The sequence below is a fragment of the Astyanax mexicanus genome, chromosome 6 (genome assembly GCF_023375975.1).
Source record: "Astyanax mexicanus isolate ESR-SI-001 chromosome 6, AstMex3_surface, whole genome shotgun sequence".
NCBI lineage: Eukaryota > Metazoa > Chordata > Actinopteri > Characiformes > Acestrorhamphidae > Astyanax > Astyanax mexicanus.
The window spans coordinates 45,728,864-45,748,122 of NC_064413.1; the positions used below are offsets into that span (position 1 = coordinate 45,728,864).

At 38.7% G+C, this 19,259-nt stretch overlaps 1 protein-coding gene across 4 annotated transcripts in view; it reads right to left on the bottom strand.

The window, feature by feature from the left end:
* The window catches only part of pard3aa (par-3 family cell polarity regulator alpha, a), a 554,989-nt gene that overhangs the window by 467,757 nt on the left and 67,973 nt on the right, over positions 1-19,259 (bottom strand). For all 4 annotated transcript variants that reach the window (XM_015602814.3, XM_015602813.3, XM_007238652.3 and 1 more), the window contains exon 2: positions 8,028-8,129. In XM_015602814.3, the coding sequence (XP_015458300.3) occupies positions 8,028-8,129 (102 nt within the window). The remainder of the gene's footprint in view (positions 1-8,027; positions 8,130-19,259) is intronic.

The window sequence follows — 19,259 nt, forward strand, 5'->3', positions numbered from 1 at the left end:
TCACAATGAAATGAGTTAAGAAACTGTATACTGCTTAGAAAGTTTAGAAAGATGTTTGTTCTATGAAGCACAAGGCACTAAAAAAAGGAGGCCTGGCATTAAGGATGAACATGTCAAGAACCTACCAGGACATTACAAACAGCTGTTCTGTGACTTTAAGCATGTAGAGCATTTAAAAACAAAATAAACCTATACCAGCAATAAATCACTTGATTCAGAATAACTGTGTAAAAGATTACTATTAAAAAAGTTAAATAAAGTTTAAAGTTTCTGGGGAAGGGCTTGAATGCAGCCATCACATTTATTTTATGTCCATTTCAGAATTAGGATTATTTAAGCAAACACTTCACCTCTCCTGCTAATTGAATTACAGTAACTGATTTAATCTCCACTTTTAATCCCAGGCTGTAATCTGATTTCCCTGCTGGGAGAGCCACAGTCCAGACTTCAGCGTGCACTTCTTTATTCCAGGGATGTGACAGAAATCTTGGTGTCTCTAATGGGTTTAAAGATGTTAATTCTTTTAGGATTTTTTGTTATTTTTATTTTTATTATTAGAAGGATAATCTTGGACTGTTTCACTTTAATTAAACATCCCTCATGTTCCCTCTAACTTTAAGATGAAGCAGTTTCCTCCTTACCAAATGTACTGGTGATGATGCATTAATAAAAATGCAAATGGTCCGAAACATTAAACTTATTTAAGTCTGCTGCCAGTGTAGCTGTGCAACTTATACATCACACTTTCAATGTCTTATGTAGTTTGTAACACTTCACTGTTGGATTTGCTGCAATAACTCAGACAAACTGAGACAATCTCACACTACACATTATTTATTTTTAGAATAGAAAGCAAGCTAAACCTTTAATGGTAAGGTATTTAGGAGCATTAGTCCACATTAGTCCATTCATTGTGAAACGTGGAAACAAACATATAAAAGCATTTAGACATATATGTAAAAAAAAAATCTACTACCCTTAGTGCATCTGATTTTAGATTTAACTATAATTTAATTACTCATCATTTTTGTTTTTTATTTATTAAATTTGTTAAGTATGGGAAAATGTAAAGTGTGCAAAATTATCACCTTTAAATTGAGGAAAACTGAAACACTCTAAGCAAGAGCTAAGGAAGCAATATTAACACTTACTAGATATTATAACTAGATCAAATATTTCACTAAGAATGTTTCTTAGTCATATCATCCTGCAATGACCCACAATGGCAGGCAGGGGGCTCAGCAGGAACGGTACATCATACATCAGTGTTTTTACCCAGGAGATAACCTGCATTAATCTACTCCAGACCCCCGCAGACTTAAACACACTGAATATCAAAACATGATTACAGAGTCCTAAATAGAAAACCAGGCAACTCCCACATTCAACGGTAGCAGACCAGGGTCCAGAGCAGATGCAGTGTCAAGGTGTGTGTGTGTGTGTGTGTGTGTGTGTGTGTTAATGAGGAGTCACATCACATCAAAATAACAGCAATTAAAAGGACACTGGAGCTGCTACAAATGACACCATATATATTTAATACATGCAAACCTACACTGAGCACCCCCATCTATTGATGTCCTAAACAAACAATGGTGGAAGATCAATAAAATGATTTAACCCTGTTTGCTGTGTGAGTATTATACATTACAAACACTATCAACATACACAATCAATAACAACATTAAATCTCCCATATTGACCTTTATTTACAAGGACAAATATCCCCACCAGCAAACATACAATAAACCATTAATTTTCCCAAAAGCATCTTAGTTTTAATGCACAGGAACCCAAGCTTAGTTCTGAATATTGATAAAAAAAATTATTTAACCAGTTAAATTAATTTAATTGCTCATCTAATTGAGACAGAAGGGAAAATGACTGTACAAATTTTAGGTTAAATCCTGATGTAACATGAATGACAACAACAATTTCATGAGTTGTATTTTTAACATTTTGTTTAAAAAATTGTCAGAACTAGCCATATGGACTGCAAAACATTTTATTCAATTATTTTAATTGTTAAAATTGTTGGAACAGACCTGTAGAAGCGCAAATAAACTTTTAAAAGTAAAAGCTATTTTTACCTCCAGGGCTAACCCAGCACTCCAACATTCTATAAATAAGATCAATTACAAACTGTCCTGTGATGCTCTTAGGATGTTCATTAGATGTCTCTTAGGGACTTCATAAGTAAAGGACTTACAGTGAGCTGTAAGGAACTTTCAACATCTGTGACCCATACGTCACCATGAGTTCTTTTTGGTTAAGATAATCGTATATCTTCTATTGTTATAGTTCATTTAAAGTGATTATTGTAAGGTTGCATGACTTTGTCCACATAGAGCATCTGAACACATAAACTACTTGTAGTGTTATTTTACTGCAGAAAAGAGTTTTAGTTTTGTTTTATATCACCTACACCTGTAGCTCGTATATGGAACAAGGCATGTTAAGGGGCTAAGTTGGTTTTTGATGGTCAATGTGACTGGTTGATTGGAGGTGTCATGTTGGTCATTCAGCTTGGTGATGCTGATTGAACAAAGCAGTAATGCTGGACAACCAGTATGGATAAAACTTTGTCACACTAGTTATCTAGCTTGTTCAGGTTGATGCTTTTAGAGTAGCTAAACATTCAAACTCAAAATATATATATTTTTTTCCCTGAAAGACTTTTAGAAAACAGTATAGATCCATTCAACTACATCTCAACACTAATGAATGTGAGTTACAAATAAGACAATAGAGCACAATCATGGATTCTATATTCTAGTTCTTCAATAGTACAAGTAGTTGTGAAGTTTGTTGCAATGTTTAATCCATTTTGCTTCAGCTTCTGCTCACTGAGTTCTATAAAACCGAACAGGTTTTCTGTTCTTATCTCTAAGTACAGGAAATCGCACCTAAATCGCTCTCTACAGTAAATCAACTGCACATTATTTAGATGAGAGAGAACAGCATGAACAGGGAGAAGGGGGGCAGGGTGGGGTGTCGTCCTCAGAGGCATCACACACAGCAGTGATGCAGATGTGTGTGTGTGTGTGTGTGTGTGCCCAAGTCCTAGCAGACACGTTACCATGGCAGCCAGCAAATAAAAGAGTCTACCTTTCCTAGGATGAGAGGAACAGCTCTCAACACACATGCACACACACACACACACACCTGTATGACACTTTCCTCTCATCCATAAAAAAGCTTATAATATACACACACTCCAGGCCAAGCAAACCGAAGTCACAAACATAAACAGTACGTATGGACCTTTTATTAAAGCTAATATTTGGGAATTAGGGACGAAACCACTTATAAACCAAAGAGCTTTAGTGTCCATGTCTTTTATTAGAGCACATTGAGTACACATTCACGACGCAGACAAGAAAAAGTAAGTGAAGCTCTCTGATCTGACTTATTCATGGGATAACTGACAAAATGTGTTAAGGAGATGATATGATATTGGAAATGTGAGTTCACTAAGCATTAATAAGAAGGGCACAACAAGACTGGTTGTTTAATCTGATTAAGAAAACCACATCCCTATGCAAACCAGCTTTCAGAAGAGTGACAGAAAGGCTGGAATCGGCTACAAATTAATAATAATAATAATAATAAAACATTTTATTTATATAGCGCTTTTCAAGATTCTCAAAGACGCACAAATTAAAAGGCAAAAAATTACAACAACAAAATAAGGGACAGTCTTTAAATTGAACACAAAAACAATAATATAGGCAGTTACATATATATTGTTTAACTACAAAGCACCTGGTTATCCATTATCTGTTACACAGAACATACAGGAGTGTTGTTATTCCTACAAAATCACTCTATGCACACCATTACTAAAAGAACATGAACACTTCACACAAACACTAAAACCTCACCCCAACTGTGAAGCACGGTGGAGGGAGTATGGATTAAGCTGGTTTTCAACCTCAGGGCCTGGACACCATATAATCAGTGAATTTTAAAGATAATCCAAAACATCTGACATTAAAATAAAAAAAACTGAATAATTATTGAAAAGACTTGTTTAGTATTGACCAAGTTCTAATTTTAGGACAATTCAAACCCTACTATTATAAAGGTGCTATTGCATGAAAAAGGTAGTGCAACCAATGTATCCCATAAATACTGATGATCTGAAACACACCAACAACAAGGATCGCTGGTCTACAGGCCATTATATCCAAGGGCTCCCTTAAGTTTTCTAGCCTGCACTGTGGATGTTTATTCATTGTGATTAATAATTAGGAAAAGAACAGTACAACTGTATGATTATCTGAAAGCTATAATAAAAGTATTTTAGTATTCACATTTTTAGCAATCAATGCAGACAAAACAGGTAATTTCTAAGCGTTTGCTTTATATTTATTTATTTATATGTGCAATAATGTAATTGAGACCATAACAGAATATTAATTTGAAATTCGAAACTACAATGCTTTTAAAAGCCCCTAGTATTATGTGGCAAAAAGATAAAAGTATCCATTTGGCTCTGTTTCACACAGTAGGATAAAGCAATGAGAAAATCTAAAACATGCATCATCATCACTTAAACTGCTAAGTAATCAAAGCTGACTTTTAAAGGTCATTTTAATCAAATAATAAAGTAGTCGTGACTGCCCTAGTTCTAATCTGACAAGACCCATTCAAATAAAAGCACCACAGCTGGCTGGAGCATTAATTTAGAGCATTCTTCTAAATTAACACTGTTCAGACCGAGAAATATCCATTAACACAGATAGAACCATTTTTGCAGAAATGTAAACTTCTAAATCAGAATGTGTCATGTCCTCATGTACAGAGCACAGTAAAGCACATCCTCTTTACCGGCTCTAGAATGCACAGAAGCCCCCTGCTCATTCATTGCCAGGCTAATTTCTTCTTCAGAGAGAGCTGTGGGCAGCGGCCCAGGCTCCCCTGCTGTTCTTTGGGGTGATGTATTCAGAGTTGCATAACACACTACAGTTTGGCAGCTCTGCAGCCCTCATGCATTTAAAATGACAGCAGCTTAAACGCTAGCAGATACAGTCCTCGCCTCGCTCAGAGGCACATTTCCGCTCGTTCGGAGTTGTTTGGGCCTCGTATGAAATATGAATTTGAACAAACGGGACCGCATGATTTACATGAAACCCACACGAGCAAAAGCCACAAAGCAGAAAACCTCAATACTGCGCCAGGCGATTAGCATGCTAGCTGCCGCAGGGAGCACAGCAGGACCGGACAGAGTAATTAGCTTCCAGTCTGAACAGCACAGCTCTTCAGCTCAGGGTATGATCCCACTGGTGCTGATGCATGTCTCATGAGTACCATCTACAACAGTACGTACAGAATGTCCACGTTTGAGGGTGACACTCCTCCTAATTAATGCATTCAGCTGTACATTATGTTGAACTTAATAAAGAGCTCACTGTATAGAAGTTTCGCCAATAGAAAAGGACAAACGTACCTATTGGCACCATGCCTTATACTAGGTGTGAACCAGAGGAATACAAACAACTGTGTTTATATCACAATCCTAAAGGTCCACAGATCATGACATTAATGAAAAGGAACAATGAACAAAATTTACAGATTATCTACCAGATAACACCATTACAATACATTGAATAAAAGCAGATAAAAGTACATATTCTGTTGATTTTCAAAGCAAAAGCAAGTAAACAAAAACATTTATGTTTACTTCTAAATGTAACTTATTAGGACAATAAAGCATAACATATTAAAAGCATTACAGCAACACATTTGCCATACTTTTGCACAAACAACATTGTGTGTAATATGTTAAATTCTGCAAACAAACAGCAATTATGAAATAAATATGTGTAAAATGTGTTCCTTGTAAAAGAAATGCATTTATTGTAACTTTATTTTGACAAACAATACAAAAACACAAGTTCCTCTAAAACATGTGTAAAGTGCAGCAACAATTAAACAAGCAAGCATTCCACCAGGGCTCAGAATAATTAAGGGAAAAAAAAAAAGACTAAACAAAAAACTCTCCCCTTAGCTTAATTAAGGTCAATGCTAGTAACATAAATCTCCATTTTACTTACTGTATTGGAATTGCACTGAAACCCAAACATAGGACAGTTTTTCTTTTCAGTTAATGTACAAAAACAGCCATGCACACACACCCTCAAACATTCTCCCAATCACTCTAAAAAAGGAGTCGCCAGAAAAGAACTGTGGCTAACCACTGATGTTGCTCCTGGGAGGAAACACAAACTGCAACAATGATTCAATGGTGATAGTACAGTTCACAACATTTCTGACTGATGGCATCATCCTGCAGCTCTCATCACTGAGCTTTGATCAGTCACCCACCCCTCATAAGGAACACTTACCAGAGCGGTCCAACACATGACAAATCAGACCCGCATCATTCATCCGGTGACAGCTATGCTTAATCATTGATACTTTCAACACAGTCACTCTTATACTGTGTGTGGCACACACATATGTGCCACACAACAACCGATGAAAATTAGAGCAGGAAGTAATAAGATAACCATCACCGCATGAGCCACATCCTGGCTATTTCTAAACACAGTAAAATGATTCTGGAATACATCCGGCTCCAACAAGCAAACTAACAATCAAGGAAATAAAGGAGCGTGTTCGATTTCTGACACACCGCTTTTTCTTAGTCTCTTTCACTGGATATATAAACAGAAACTGGACAGAACACATGATTAAAGATCTCTATTCAAACCAACAATCACTCACAATACTGGAAACCACCAGCAGGGCACAAAACATGCAGCACATACATCTCCAAAGTCATCACACATCAAGTCAAGTCAAGAGTCAATATCCTTTTTTTTTTCGTCTTTTTGTCAGAGGACAAGTAAATGAAATCATTTTCCTCTGAAATTAACACAGTGCAACATGGAACAACAGTACAGTACAGAGAACATAAAGTGTAGAACTGCAACAAGCTGTGCAACATAAAACTAAAACACTGCTATAAATATGGCTTCACATCAATGTCAAAAGTCGAGGGCACAAAAATACAAGGTGAAAAAATGAACCAATAAAATGAAATCTTTGTTCCAGGCACTATACCCGGACCAACAGCGGTGGAGAGCGGGTTGTTTGAATGTTAGCAAAGCCAGCAAGCTAACTCTCCTGCTGTCCTACTTTCTCGGCTCTGCTCCAGCTCGTGGAGGTAGGCGGTCCGTCACAAACCTTGGAGACATCAATCAATAACATTCACTGAGGGAGGCGACTCCGCCCCCAAACTGTCAAAACCACCCCTTTCAAAACTTGAGCACAAAAAACTCAGTTGAGCGCAAACTGCTGCAGCAGGTAATTCACACAGCGCGTGAGGAAAAAAGCACCTGAGAGGAGAAAAATGAGGCTCGAGTGCAACATTATATTTAGCGCACACACGATACCCTTTTTTACCTGCTAGTTTCACATTTGTGCTCACGTGAAGTTTATTTACACATGCAAAATGTTAAAACACGCTGGTTAATGTTTTTTTCACCTGGTATTTTTGCACCCTCAACTTTTGACATTGATGTGACGCAATAAATAAATACAATAAATACAGCAGACATGAGACAATTTAACAGACAGGACAGTACAGTACCGATGAGGTACAATCTAAATATGCATGGTGAGGATAAGATGCAAAGATGTGTACGGTAACATACTGTAACACATAGAACATACATGATAACAGCAGTTACTAAAGTAGAGAATATACATTATTTAGTGGAATATAGAATTAGCAGCAAAAATTGCTGATAGGGATAAAGATAGTTTAAGTTTCTGTCTGTTAAGTGTTGTGTGTGTGTGTGTGTATGTGTGTGAGTAGTGCACCCAAACACATTCACATCTTTGCACAAACGGACTCTTTAACTTCAGGTTACCAAACATGTTTTACCTGATCCACTTCATCTGTGCAAAGTAATAAATCATGTTTAGATCATACTTTGCCAAACAAGACAAAATTCAAGAATTATGATGCCGAACCAAAGACTGAATGGACTGGGTGGACCAAAAAACACACTCACCCTGTCTTTATCGTCAGCTACGTCACACAACACATCATCCAAGTCCAGGATTCCTCCATCACCATGTTCCAACCGGTGAACCTGGATCCAGTAGCCTGCATCCTACAAAAGAGAGAGAAAGAAAGATATGAATTAGTAAATGGAAATCTATCCATTAATAATTCATTAATATATCTATTAATCTATTAATATATCAAAAAACAACTAACAATCTAAATCTCTATAACTTTACAGTATATGGTTTACTATATAGCATATTTTCTATACATTGTTGCTGTGATGCACAACATTGCACTTACAAACTTCACAGGAGAAAGAAAAGAAAACTTCTTAACTTTCAATGGAATTCGGTAAAAAAAAAGATTACATTTTGGAACATTTATATTCATCCAATCATCGAAAACATTTTACCAGCATTTTTTATATATAAAATTATTTCTATCCCCTACAGGTGATTGTAGGGTCAATTGGTATAAACCAGTATTTGACAATTTTAGTCCACATAGCTTTGTGATTAATTCAGCAGTTCTGTTCAAATAGCGGGATCCATATTTTGCAAGTTGCTGCAGTATTGTACAAGGTAACATCATGCTGCAGTTCCTTAGTCAAACACTAGAAATACTGACCTGGAACATATCGAACGTCTTATTTAAGTCTTGTCTGATTTAAACTCAAATTGTGTAGAATATGTAAAAATAACACATGATGCAGAGTAAAAACATTTAACACCATTAAAGGAAAACACACAGGCTTTGGGGCATCCAGCAGACTAAGGCCCTGATACTATGATTGGAAGATTGCTGGTTCTAATCCCGGTCATGCAGCTTGCCATCAGCTGCCAGAGCCCTGAGAGTGCACAATTGGGCTTGCTCTCTCTGGGTGGGTAGATGGCTCTCTCCCCCCACATCACTCCAAAGGGTGATGTCGATCAGCACAAGGCGTCTGTGAGCTGATGTATCAGAACAGAGTCGCTGCGTTTTCCTCCGAGCATGATGTGTCAATTGTATTGAAGTCAATGGGTGTTTGCCTCAAACATTCATGTATTTGAAATAAGAAAAAAAAGTCACATAATACAAATATCTCAATAAGAGACTGTGTTTGTGGCAGCACTACAAGTGCAATAATGGAAAGTGCATGCATTTTGGACTGACTTTGTCCTTAATCATGGACAAAACCAGTAAAAACTCCCAACGTCCAAAGATCAAAGTAAAAAAGAAAACAACCCACTTAAACAGTGGCCTGAGGTGAAGCCTGGAAGAGCTGCTGCAGGCGATCCCTAATCATTAGCCAGAATAACACACAGCCCTGTGCTTTACACTCTTCTTCTCACGTTCAGGGTTAGACGAGCTGTCACGCTGGATCAAATATCATGAGAACGTTCAACTGTGCAGATGCTTCTGACAGGAGTGTGAGAACACCACTGTGTGTGTTTCTGCTTGTCAGAAGGGAGTGTGACACAAAGATAACCTAGAGCACTCGCACAGCCCGTACATGATGCAGAAAGAAAACACAGTACACCTCAAGTGGAAAATCAGCAGTTAAGAAATATGTAAACAGAATTTAATACTTTACACATTTTTATAAGCAGTTTTAATAACAGTACTTTTACTTAATGCAGTCATTAACCCACTTCAGCCTCATTTACATGTATTCAAATATATTTTTTACAGTTTTTCTCTAGTTTTGGCCTCCAGCTCACATTAAATATTTTTTAAGGTCACTAAACAACTTTCTCAAAATACTTTTGAAGGTGGAGATTTTTGACAACTTAGTGTATTCGTGTAGATGGAGAATACAGAGCTTTGTGAATACTCTAACATCACAATGCATGCATGTATCACAGTATCTGCTGTTTATCTTTGTCGCTCCCTATATCCCTATAGCTTTATAAGTCATAAAAGCACATCGCTAACACACAGATAGCACTAGATTTCATATTTCAACATATAAAATATATTAGTGCAAATAAATGTAAATACTGTTCTATTACAAATGTAAGATAAGATTGTTCATTAAATCTCCATTAACACAGATATAGTAGACTAGTAAAAATGTAATGTGTATTTTGTTTTCTTCCTTCTTTATGGGGTTTTATCATCTAATTCAGTCATGCAGATGTCCAAATGTTTGTGGATGCCTGTTTAAAGTTACACATACCGCTTGTCTAATCGCTGCAGAGCACAATTACTACCAATAGGACTCTCTGAAGCAGATAAACACAAAACTATTGGCACCATGCCTAATACCAAGCTAGTGAGGTATAACATCTAAAGTGTTTAACTGCACAGTAAAGTCAGCTAAACTCTTTATTAACCTTTATTTTATAAAAAAAAACAATCTCAATACTTTTGCTGATATAGTACAGTTTTTACAAGCTAGTTTGAGAACTAACATCTTAAAAGAGCCATTTTTGGTTTTCTATCAAACATTAAAAAAAGAGGTGTGACTATGAAGAAGCTTTTAAGTTTATAATAAAACATGCTATAAAGGTTCTATATTAATTGAGGCGTTCTTTTTAGAACAATCATATCTAACTAACCAGCAGTTCAGGGAATCAAAAGTGGTTTCTCTATGGCATTGTGGGGAAAAACTTGAGTACTTGAGGAGATTTCACAGTGACACTTTCCCAATGGACAATCATACTGGCAGACGCATTTTCCCCCAAAGGAAATGAAGGACTGTCTGTTGAGGCTCAGGCTCAGTAAGCTGCTGCTGCTGCAGTGATACACGCACATTAGGCTAATCTGAGCTGAACTGAACTGCTGGAATCTGGTAGCTGGACACACACACGCTACTGCCCTCATTCAACCTGGCACAGTCTCAGACACGCAGAGAGAAGAAGAGGAGGAGGAGGATGAAAATGGGCAGAATTCAGGTTGAGCGCTACTGGAATGCTAGGCTGCTTCCAGTTCCATTTTATTTTCCCCCCATCATTCCATTTAAGGGGATGAACCAATATATTACATAATATGTAGCTACTATTAGTTGTGCATACTATAAACTAGTGTACTATAAAACTGGTTATTGTTTGAACATGTTGATCAACATTCAGTCTTGTTCACAAGATAACGCCTCACAACTTATACAAGTGTGGGCATTCTCAGTTGAGGTCACACAATTTCATGACGTTTGGCACTGTGATCCTGAAGCAGGACACATTTGCAACTTGCTCACACCTCTGATTTTTGTAGTTCAGAATTGTATTATAGATCTAATAAGATTTACAAAGTAGTTGTCTATCGTGATTATTTACAATCATATATTGTAGCTGTCCAATGAAAAACAATGAAAACTGTCCCTCTTATACTGTATTAAAATCTCTTAATGAACGAACCAATAGAAATTCTCCAAAAAGAGTTGAAATAAACTCTTTTTACACTGACTTCCTGTAGCCAGGTGGTGAATTGAGAATACACCTTTAAAATGTGTGTCTGTAACTTTAAGAAACACAATCAGAAGTGTTGTCACCCTGAGAGAGGAAAGGGAGGAGCTAAGAGCATGGTAGAGAAGGAGGCTCAAGCTGCAGTGAATGGTGGTGCTCCATTTTAGGATCCATCCAGAGCCATCCTTATGAAATAAGAGGTAAAAATCAGCAAATACTGAACAATATAAGGTTTAGTTGGCCTATAACAGTAGTAGATGCCTATTTTGCCTTTCTAAACATGTATTTTGGATTAATCACAACCAGATGCGGGCAGATGGCATTGTTTCTGTGGGGTAGTGTGCTCCTCGTGGTCAAGCCTTGTATTTTTCTGGGTTACAGAAGCTGTTTGTCCAAGTTCTCTTGATGAAATGCTGAGTAAAAGTCTTGTTGAGTAAAGCTGAGTAAATTGAGGTGAGCTTAAAAACAAATATTAAAAGAGCTCTGTTAATGGTATTAAGGTGGTATTAATGTTATTTATCTATTTTCTGTAAATCGAGTGCCACTACCAAATACTGTACTGTGTTCTTAGTTAGGGTTTTTACAGTGTATTCATTTTTATTTTTATTGTTTTGAGTACAATTTAATCAGAATAAAATAAACGAAAAAGTTCTTTTGTCATTTGGTGTGCGTCCTTTCCCCGGTGACATTCCATTAAAAGTCAATAATGTTTTATCTCTCTTTTGTAAACTTGCTGTTTTGGAGATGCATATTTTTCACTAAACAGGGACAGTATCTGGGAGTATCTGACAGAATCTGTCCCTGAAAGAGTGCACATGCACATAATGACACTAACATTTTGTGATTTCTGACTGTTTTCTGACTGTTGTCACAGCTGTTCCCCTTCTCCTCAGTTGTTCTGTCACACTGCAAGTGCCGTCTGATGACTACAGCATTAAGGGCATGTGTGCAGACAAAATCTGACCTTTCGAATGGATACTGCATGTCCACTAATCATATATATATATATATATATACCATAAATGAAAGTGACTCCAATCTGATTTAAAAAGATATGTGAAGATATTTGTCATATTAAGGCAAAATTAAGAGCCTAAAACTGCTCTGACTGCTCAAAGGTCCGAGCCAAACTAACTAGCAGCTGAGAAACCCAAAAAGAACACTTGGGTCTGGGAAAGGAACAGAACATATTTATGAACTTTGTCCTCATGATATTTGCCTAAACAGCATTAGAGGCTTTTTAATAGAGGTTAGTGATTCTGGTAGCATTTAGAGATGCATATATTATTAATTTTAGATTATACTAGCCATAAACAATCCAGCAAAGTAAATAATTATCAATAATACACTGGGAACAGAACACAGATTTTCTCATCAGGTCTTTGAAGTGCAGTGTCGATGAGTTCACCAGAGTTTGCCAAGTGTATCTGGAAGAGATTTTCTGGCCACAAACCCACAACGAGAATCAGCAAATATGGGAACAAATTCAGCAGCAGAGCTACATGCACCACTGGCTATATTACTTCCTCCCTGACAAGAAGCTCTTTAAATCTTACAGCTCCTCTGCACTCCAAGATCAGAGGGCTTAATCGTTCACCCGCTGGAAAAGCGAAATTAAATAAGGAAAGAAAGGCTTAAAGCATAATCTGCAGAAAGATAAAAATGATTGATATAAAAATGATCTAGTGGGACCAGTTCCTGACATTGTAGAGTTCGACAGATTAACATTCTATTGAACATATATATTTTGTTTGCGTGTGTTTGTATATACATAATAAACATATTATATTACTAATATATTTTATTATTTAGTCTGGGCAGCTTTAGCATGATTTTATTCTGATGGGCCAGACGCATATTAAATGCAATTCTTTAGGGAAACATTATATATCTGGTTATGCTGTCGGCAGGTATGAGCATAAACCGTGTGTAACAAGTGAGTGATAAATATATTATATACCATGTGTCTTTATTTTCAGACAAAAAAACATTGAACACTGCAGATTTTCTAGGATAATCAGGTGTTCACATGTTAAAATATTGCAATAAAATTGATGCATTATTAAAAATGTTGCCATATCGTCCAGCCATATATGCCATAAGCAAAAAAGTAGAATCTTCTCTTTTTTGTAAATCTTTAAAAAGTGAACCACAGCAGCAACATTAACTGATATGGCCTATCAGACAGATCACATCTGTGTATTTTACCACTTTTGCAATGTCAAGAACACCCCAAAGACTACACGCACACACAAAGACACATGCACACTCGCAGCTGTGTTTAAGGACACAGCAGCCCAGTCCTCAACCCTGCACGAGTGTCATACACTACACTCAAGGTGAGCGAACAAACGTCTGCTGACAAAGTGATAACATTCCAGGATGTTGCAAGACCCGAGCACAAGGCCTCCTTTGTGAAAGCCCCATTTATTTCTCCACAGAGAACAACAGCAGGGTCAGGCCAATGAATAAACGTAGGATCCCAGACAAAGAGAAAGAGAGAGAAGCAACACCGATGGGTGGCTGCAGAGCTTGTTTAAATATTATTCTATTCATTCATCCTATTCACACATCTTCACTCCTACGAGTCAATCTGGAAGTCCTTTAAAAATCCTGCCTTCTTTTATAAATCACGGGTTGGGGTCCACCAAGCACTGCCTCGTCTCAATTCACACTCAATAATAGCTCCATTGTTACTCTAATAAAACCTGATCACATCTAAGGAAGTTCACCACACATGGAACCCTGTCAAAAAACAAATACACTGCTTGCTAATCCTTCAAAACAACAGGACTAAAGTTTCAAGTCATGACACCTATTATTATCACACCACCTATCACTTGTCGGAACAGAACCCCAGGGCAAAGCATCAAAGAGTATTAGGAACAGCTATTTATTAGTCTCAGGAGAGAGTCAATCCGCAATAAAGGGTAACACTTTACTTGGATGGTCCATAAGAGATGCCTCATAGATGCTTAACTAATAATCAACTAACATTCAACTGAATATCTATTAAAAGCATCTGAACTCTGAGATGAATGTACAGTAAATTATTCTCTTTTAAATGTAACCCTAGACTCAAATCTAACCTAAACATGTTTAGGTTTAGGTTGATGTTTTAGATTAAGGTTTATTTTAGGGTTACCCTTGTAAAAGAAAAGTGTATTAAGTACAATTTTTAAAAGCATACTTAACATGGAAAAGTACATCTGTTTTTAAAATTATATAAATATATAAATATGTACTTAAATACATACTAAACATACTATTTTGAAACAACTTATGGCAAATTAACTATATTTCAGTTGTAATTAAGCTATATTTAAACGCAACGTAAAAGCATCAAATTGTGCTTTTGAGTGCTTTTTCGTACAACTTCTGCAAACTTAAGTAGATTTAAGTACAATTACAAATACAAATACAGTTGAAGTATATTGTAAATGTACTACTTTGCGCATTGATGGAACATATTGTGTACACCTTCATGCTACTGAAAAAAAAAAAAACTACACTAAAGTGCACTTTAAGAAGTATTTAATGCCACTGTATTTTATCAACACAATGTATAATTTAATTGCTTAAAATACTATCCCGGCCGGCATCGGCGGGGCTTAAAATACATTTTATGAAAATACAGAAAATGTGTATTTAATGTGTATTTTTAAAACTTACATTATGTTATGCATTTTTTGTATTCTTAACATAAATTAAACATACTTTTAATACTCTTAAGTATACTTCCTTTTCACAAGTATCATGATTGAGGGTTCTTTCACACCTGCCTTGTTTGATTTGGACTTTTGGGCCTTTCAGTTTGAGTCTGAACCAAAGTAGCAGGTGTGAAAGGGCAGTGAACCATGGTCCAGACCAAAGGACTAGAGTTTGTTCCAACCAAATAAGGGTAGTCTCGGTCCATATCTACTGAACCATGGCTAGTTTGCTTGAACGTTTCTAGACACTTCAGACTTTCAGACCAATTAAAGGAAGTTTTTCTTTTTTTTCGTCAGTCTTTAAACAAAACAGAGGAAAAAATAATTGGTGTTGGCCAAAATCTGACTCCCCTTGATGTGCAGGTGCATCATGCAGCATTTTGGACACAAACACTTAGACTGGGAATTCATTAATTTACTATAACCGTAAATTAGCCCTGATTAGTAAACAGAAATAAAAGGAATCTGAGGATAACATTCATCCAGCTTCAGGGCGTGCATGTACACGAAGGGTAGTTGGATTCTGACAGAAAACTACAATTTGACAACAGCTGGCACAACACCTAACATTCTACAAACGAATGAATATGAAGTATAGTCAAGTCAAAGTCAAAGTCAAAGTGGTTTTTATTGTCATTTCAGCTATATACAGAGTACACAGTGAAACGAAACAACGTTCCTCCAAGGACCATGGTGCACATAAACACAGTGTAGACAGAACAATAGTGCAACAGTACAAAAGTGCAGACAGACAATACAACACAATACAGACAAAGAATAATAAATAACAAGACAGTGTGCAAATTATGCAGTGTGCAAAAAGTGTGCAAAAAAGACCAGGTGAGGTAGTAATTACCTCTATTACACAGTGTGCAATAGAGTCCAGTGAGGTAGTAGGGTTTTTAGTGCTTTCCATTTTCTGGGGTAAGTGGGGTAAGAGTGTGTGTGCATGTACAGAAAAAACATCAGTTCAGTCTCTGCAGTTGAGGAGTCTGATGGCTTGGGGGTAGAAGCTGTTGCAGAATCTGGTCATGCTGGACCGGATGCTGCGGTACCTTCTTCCCGAAGGCAGGAGGGAGAATAGTTCGTGTGAGGGATGAGTGGGGTCATTCACAATGCTGGTTGCTTTGCGGATGCTGCGGGTGGTGTAAATGTCCGTGATGGAGGGGAGAGAGACGCCGATGATCCTCTCAGCTGTCCTCACAATACGCTGGAGGGTCTTGCGGTCAGAGATGGTGCAGGTCCCAAACCAGGCAGTGATGCAGCTGCTCAGGATGCTCAATGGTCCCTCTATAGAAGAGTGTGAGGATGGGTGGAGGGAGACGGGCCTTTCTCAGCTTCCGGAGGAAGTAGAGATGCTGCTGGGCTTTCTTGGCTGTAGAGCTGGTGTTCAGGGTCCAGGTGAGGTTATCTGCTAAGTGGACACCAAGGAACTTGGTGCTCTTAACAATCTCCACAGAGGACCCGTCGATGTTGAGTGGAGAGTGGGTGTGTTGTGCTCTCCTGAAGTCAACAACCATTTCCTTTGTCTTGTCCACATTCAGGTGAAGGTTGTTGACTGTACACCAGTCTGTCAGCCGCTGCACCTCCTCTCTGTATGCTGACTTGTCGCCTTTGGTGATGAGACCCAGCACGGTTGTATCATCGGCGAACTTGATAAAGCTGTTAGAACTGTGTTTTGCAGCACAGTCATGAGTCAGCAGGGTGAACAGCAGAGGACTCAGGACACTGCCCTGGGGGGCCCCAGTGTTCAGTGTGATGGTGCTGGAGGTGCTGCCCCCGAACCGGACTGACTGGGGTCTCCCCGTCAGAAAGTCCAGGATCCAGTTGCAGAGGGGGGTGTTGAGGCCGAGCGAGCTTAGCTTCCTGATGAGGTTCTGTGGGATGATGGTGTTGAATGCTGAACTGAAGTCTATAAACAGCATTCTGACGTAAGTGTCCTTCTTCTCCAGGTGGGTGAGGGAGAGATGAAGGGTGGTGGTGATGGCATCGTCCATGGAGCGATTGGGACGATACGCAAACTGCAGGGGGTCCAGTGAAGAGGGCAGTCGTGTCTTGATGTTCCTCATGACTAGCCTCTCAAAGCACTTCATGATGATGGGTGTAAGTGCAACGGGACGGTAGTCATTGAGGCAGGACACTGTGGACTTCTTCGGCACGGGAACGATGGTGGTGGACTTGAGGCATGTTGGGACAGTGGCGCTGCACAGGGAGATGTTGAAGATGTCCGTGAGAACATCTGTCAGCTGGTCTGCGCACTCCCTGAGCACTCTGCCGGGGATGTTGTCTGGTCCTGCAGCTTTTCGTGGGTTGACTCTGCGCAGAGTGTTCCTCACATCCACTGCAGTCAGGCACAACACCTGCTCGTCTGGCTTGGGCATGGTCTTTCTCGCCATCGTGTTGTTTTGTGCCTCAAACCGTGCATAAAAGTTGTTCAGGGCATCAGGGAGGGAGGCATCACGTTCACAGGACGGTGGCATTGTCCTGTAGTTGGTGATTGCCTGGATGCCCTGCCACATACGCCGCGCGTCACCCGTGTCCTTGAAGTGGCTGTGGATTCTCTGGGCGTGTGCGCGCTTTGCCTCTCTGATGGCTCTTGACAGGTCGGCTCTCGCTTTCCTCAGGGCCACCTTGTCACCCACTCTGAAGGCAGAGTCGCGGGTCCTCAGCAGCGCACGTACCTCAGCAGTCATCCAAGGCTTCTGGTTTGGGCGTGTAGTGATGGTCTTGGAGACAGTGACATCATCAATACACTTGCTGATGTAGCCAGTGACTGATGCTGCATACTCCTCCAAATCAACAGAATCGCCTTCAGTAGCAGCCTCCCTAAACATGTCCCATGCAGGCACTCAAAACAGTCCTGAAGGGCAGAGATGGAGCCTGCCGGCCAGGTTTTCACTTGCTTCTGAACTGGTCTGGAGCGTCTGATGAGTGGTGTGTATGTTGGAGTCAGCCACACACACATGTGGTCCGAGAAAGCGAGGTGGGGGCGGGGCTCCGCCCAGTACGCGCTGGGGATGTTTGTGTAAACAAGATCCAGCGCGCTCGCTCCTCTCGTTGCAAAGTCCACATGTTGAAAAGGGAAAAGGGAAAAGGGAGAAAAAAATTTGACAGTATTTTAATAGAAGAGTGATGAGAGGCCATGTTCTATGTGCTGTGTTACGGCACGCATGGTTCAATGTCTTTTACACAATTCATTTCTTAAGCAAGGAATTATTACTGTATAAAGTAACAGCAGCAGTAAAACTGTATTCCACACTTACTGCTAAACTTCGATGATTAATCGACTGTTTACATCCTACCTGATTTTAGAGGGTGGAGGATGGGAGGCGATTCTTATGGGCTACAGATTGTCTGTCATGTAACGTCAGTACTGGGCATTGTGTTTATTTGATCAGTAAAAGTGTCTTAATGCAAATGCAATTAACATTACATTGTGAATTTACACTTAATCCAATTTCAAACATACAACCACTTCAAGTCTACTACCCTTCCTAATTCTCCTGTCACAAGTTAACAAGTGGTTTCAATGTCTGTAGTGAAGAATTATCTTAAAGTGGAAAATGAAAACCATGTGTACCACCACAACAGCCTCTCATAATGTCTGCAATTCCAGAGTTTCTATGTAGCTGTGTTTGCTGCTTTTTAGCAAAACATGGTTAAACGCATTCTGTGGCGAGAGCACACTTACAGCAAAGAGTAAGCAACAAACTGGAAAATTTGCCAGCTAAGGATGTTTAACATGCACATAATGAGTACATGAAATTGTTATTTGATATTTAAAATGTGTAATTTTTCTGCTTTTATAGCCTGTTTTTGTCATAGAGACTGCTTAGGTGTGGCGCCATTGATTTTCCTGTGCAGTTGTAATAAGGTAGCTTGACTTTTCACTGAGGATATATATATTTTAGGGTTTTCCTCCCATTAATGTACTACTGAGTTGGTACAGTTTATTTCTACTGAAACACTCCTGGTGGGCACTCGTATGCACTACCCACTCCAGAACGCTTATGATGCCAATGTTGTACACAAGGTGTATTATTAAGCTCATGAAACACTGATGTTTGGCTCAAAAGCCAGCCTACTTAAAGTCTGTATATATATAATTTCACACAGTTACTCTATGACCAAGGTTTGCAC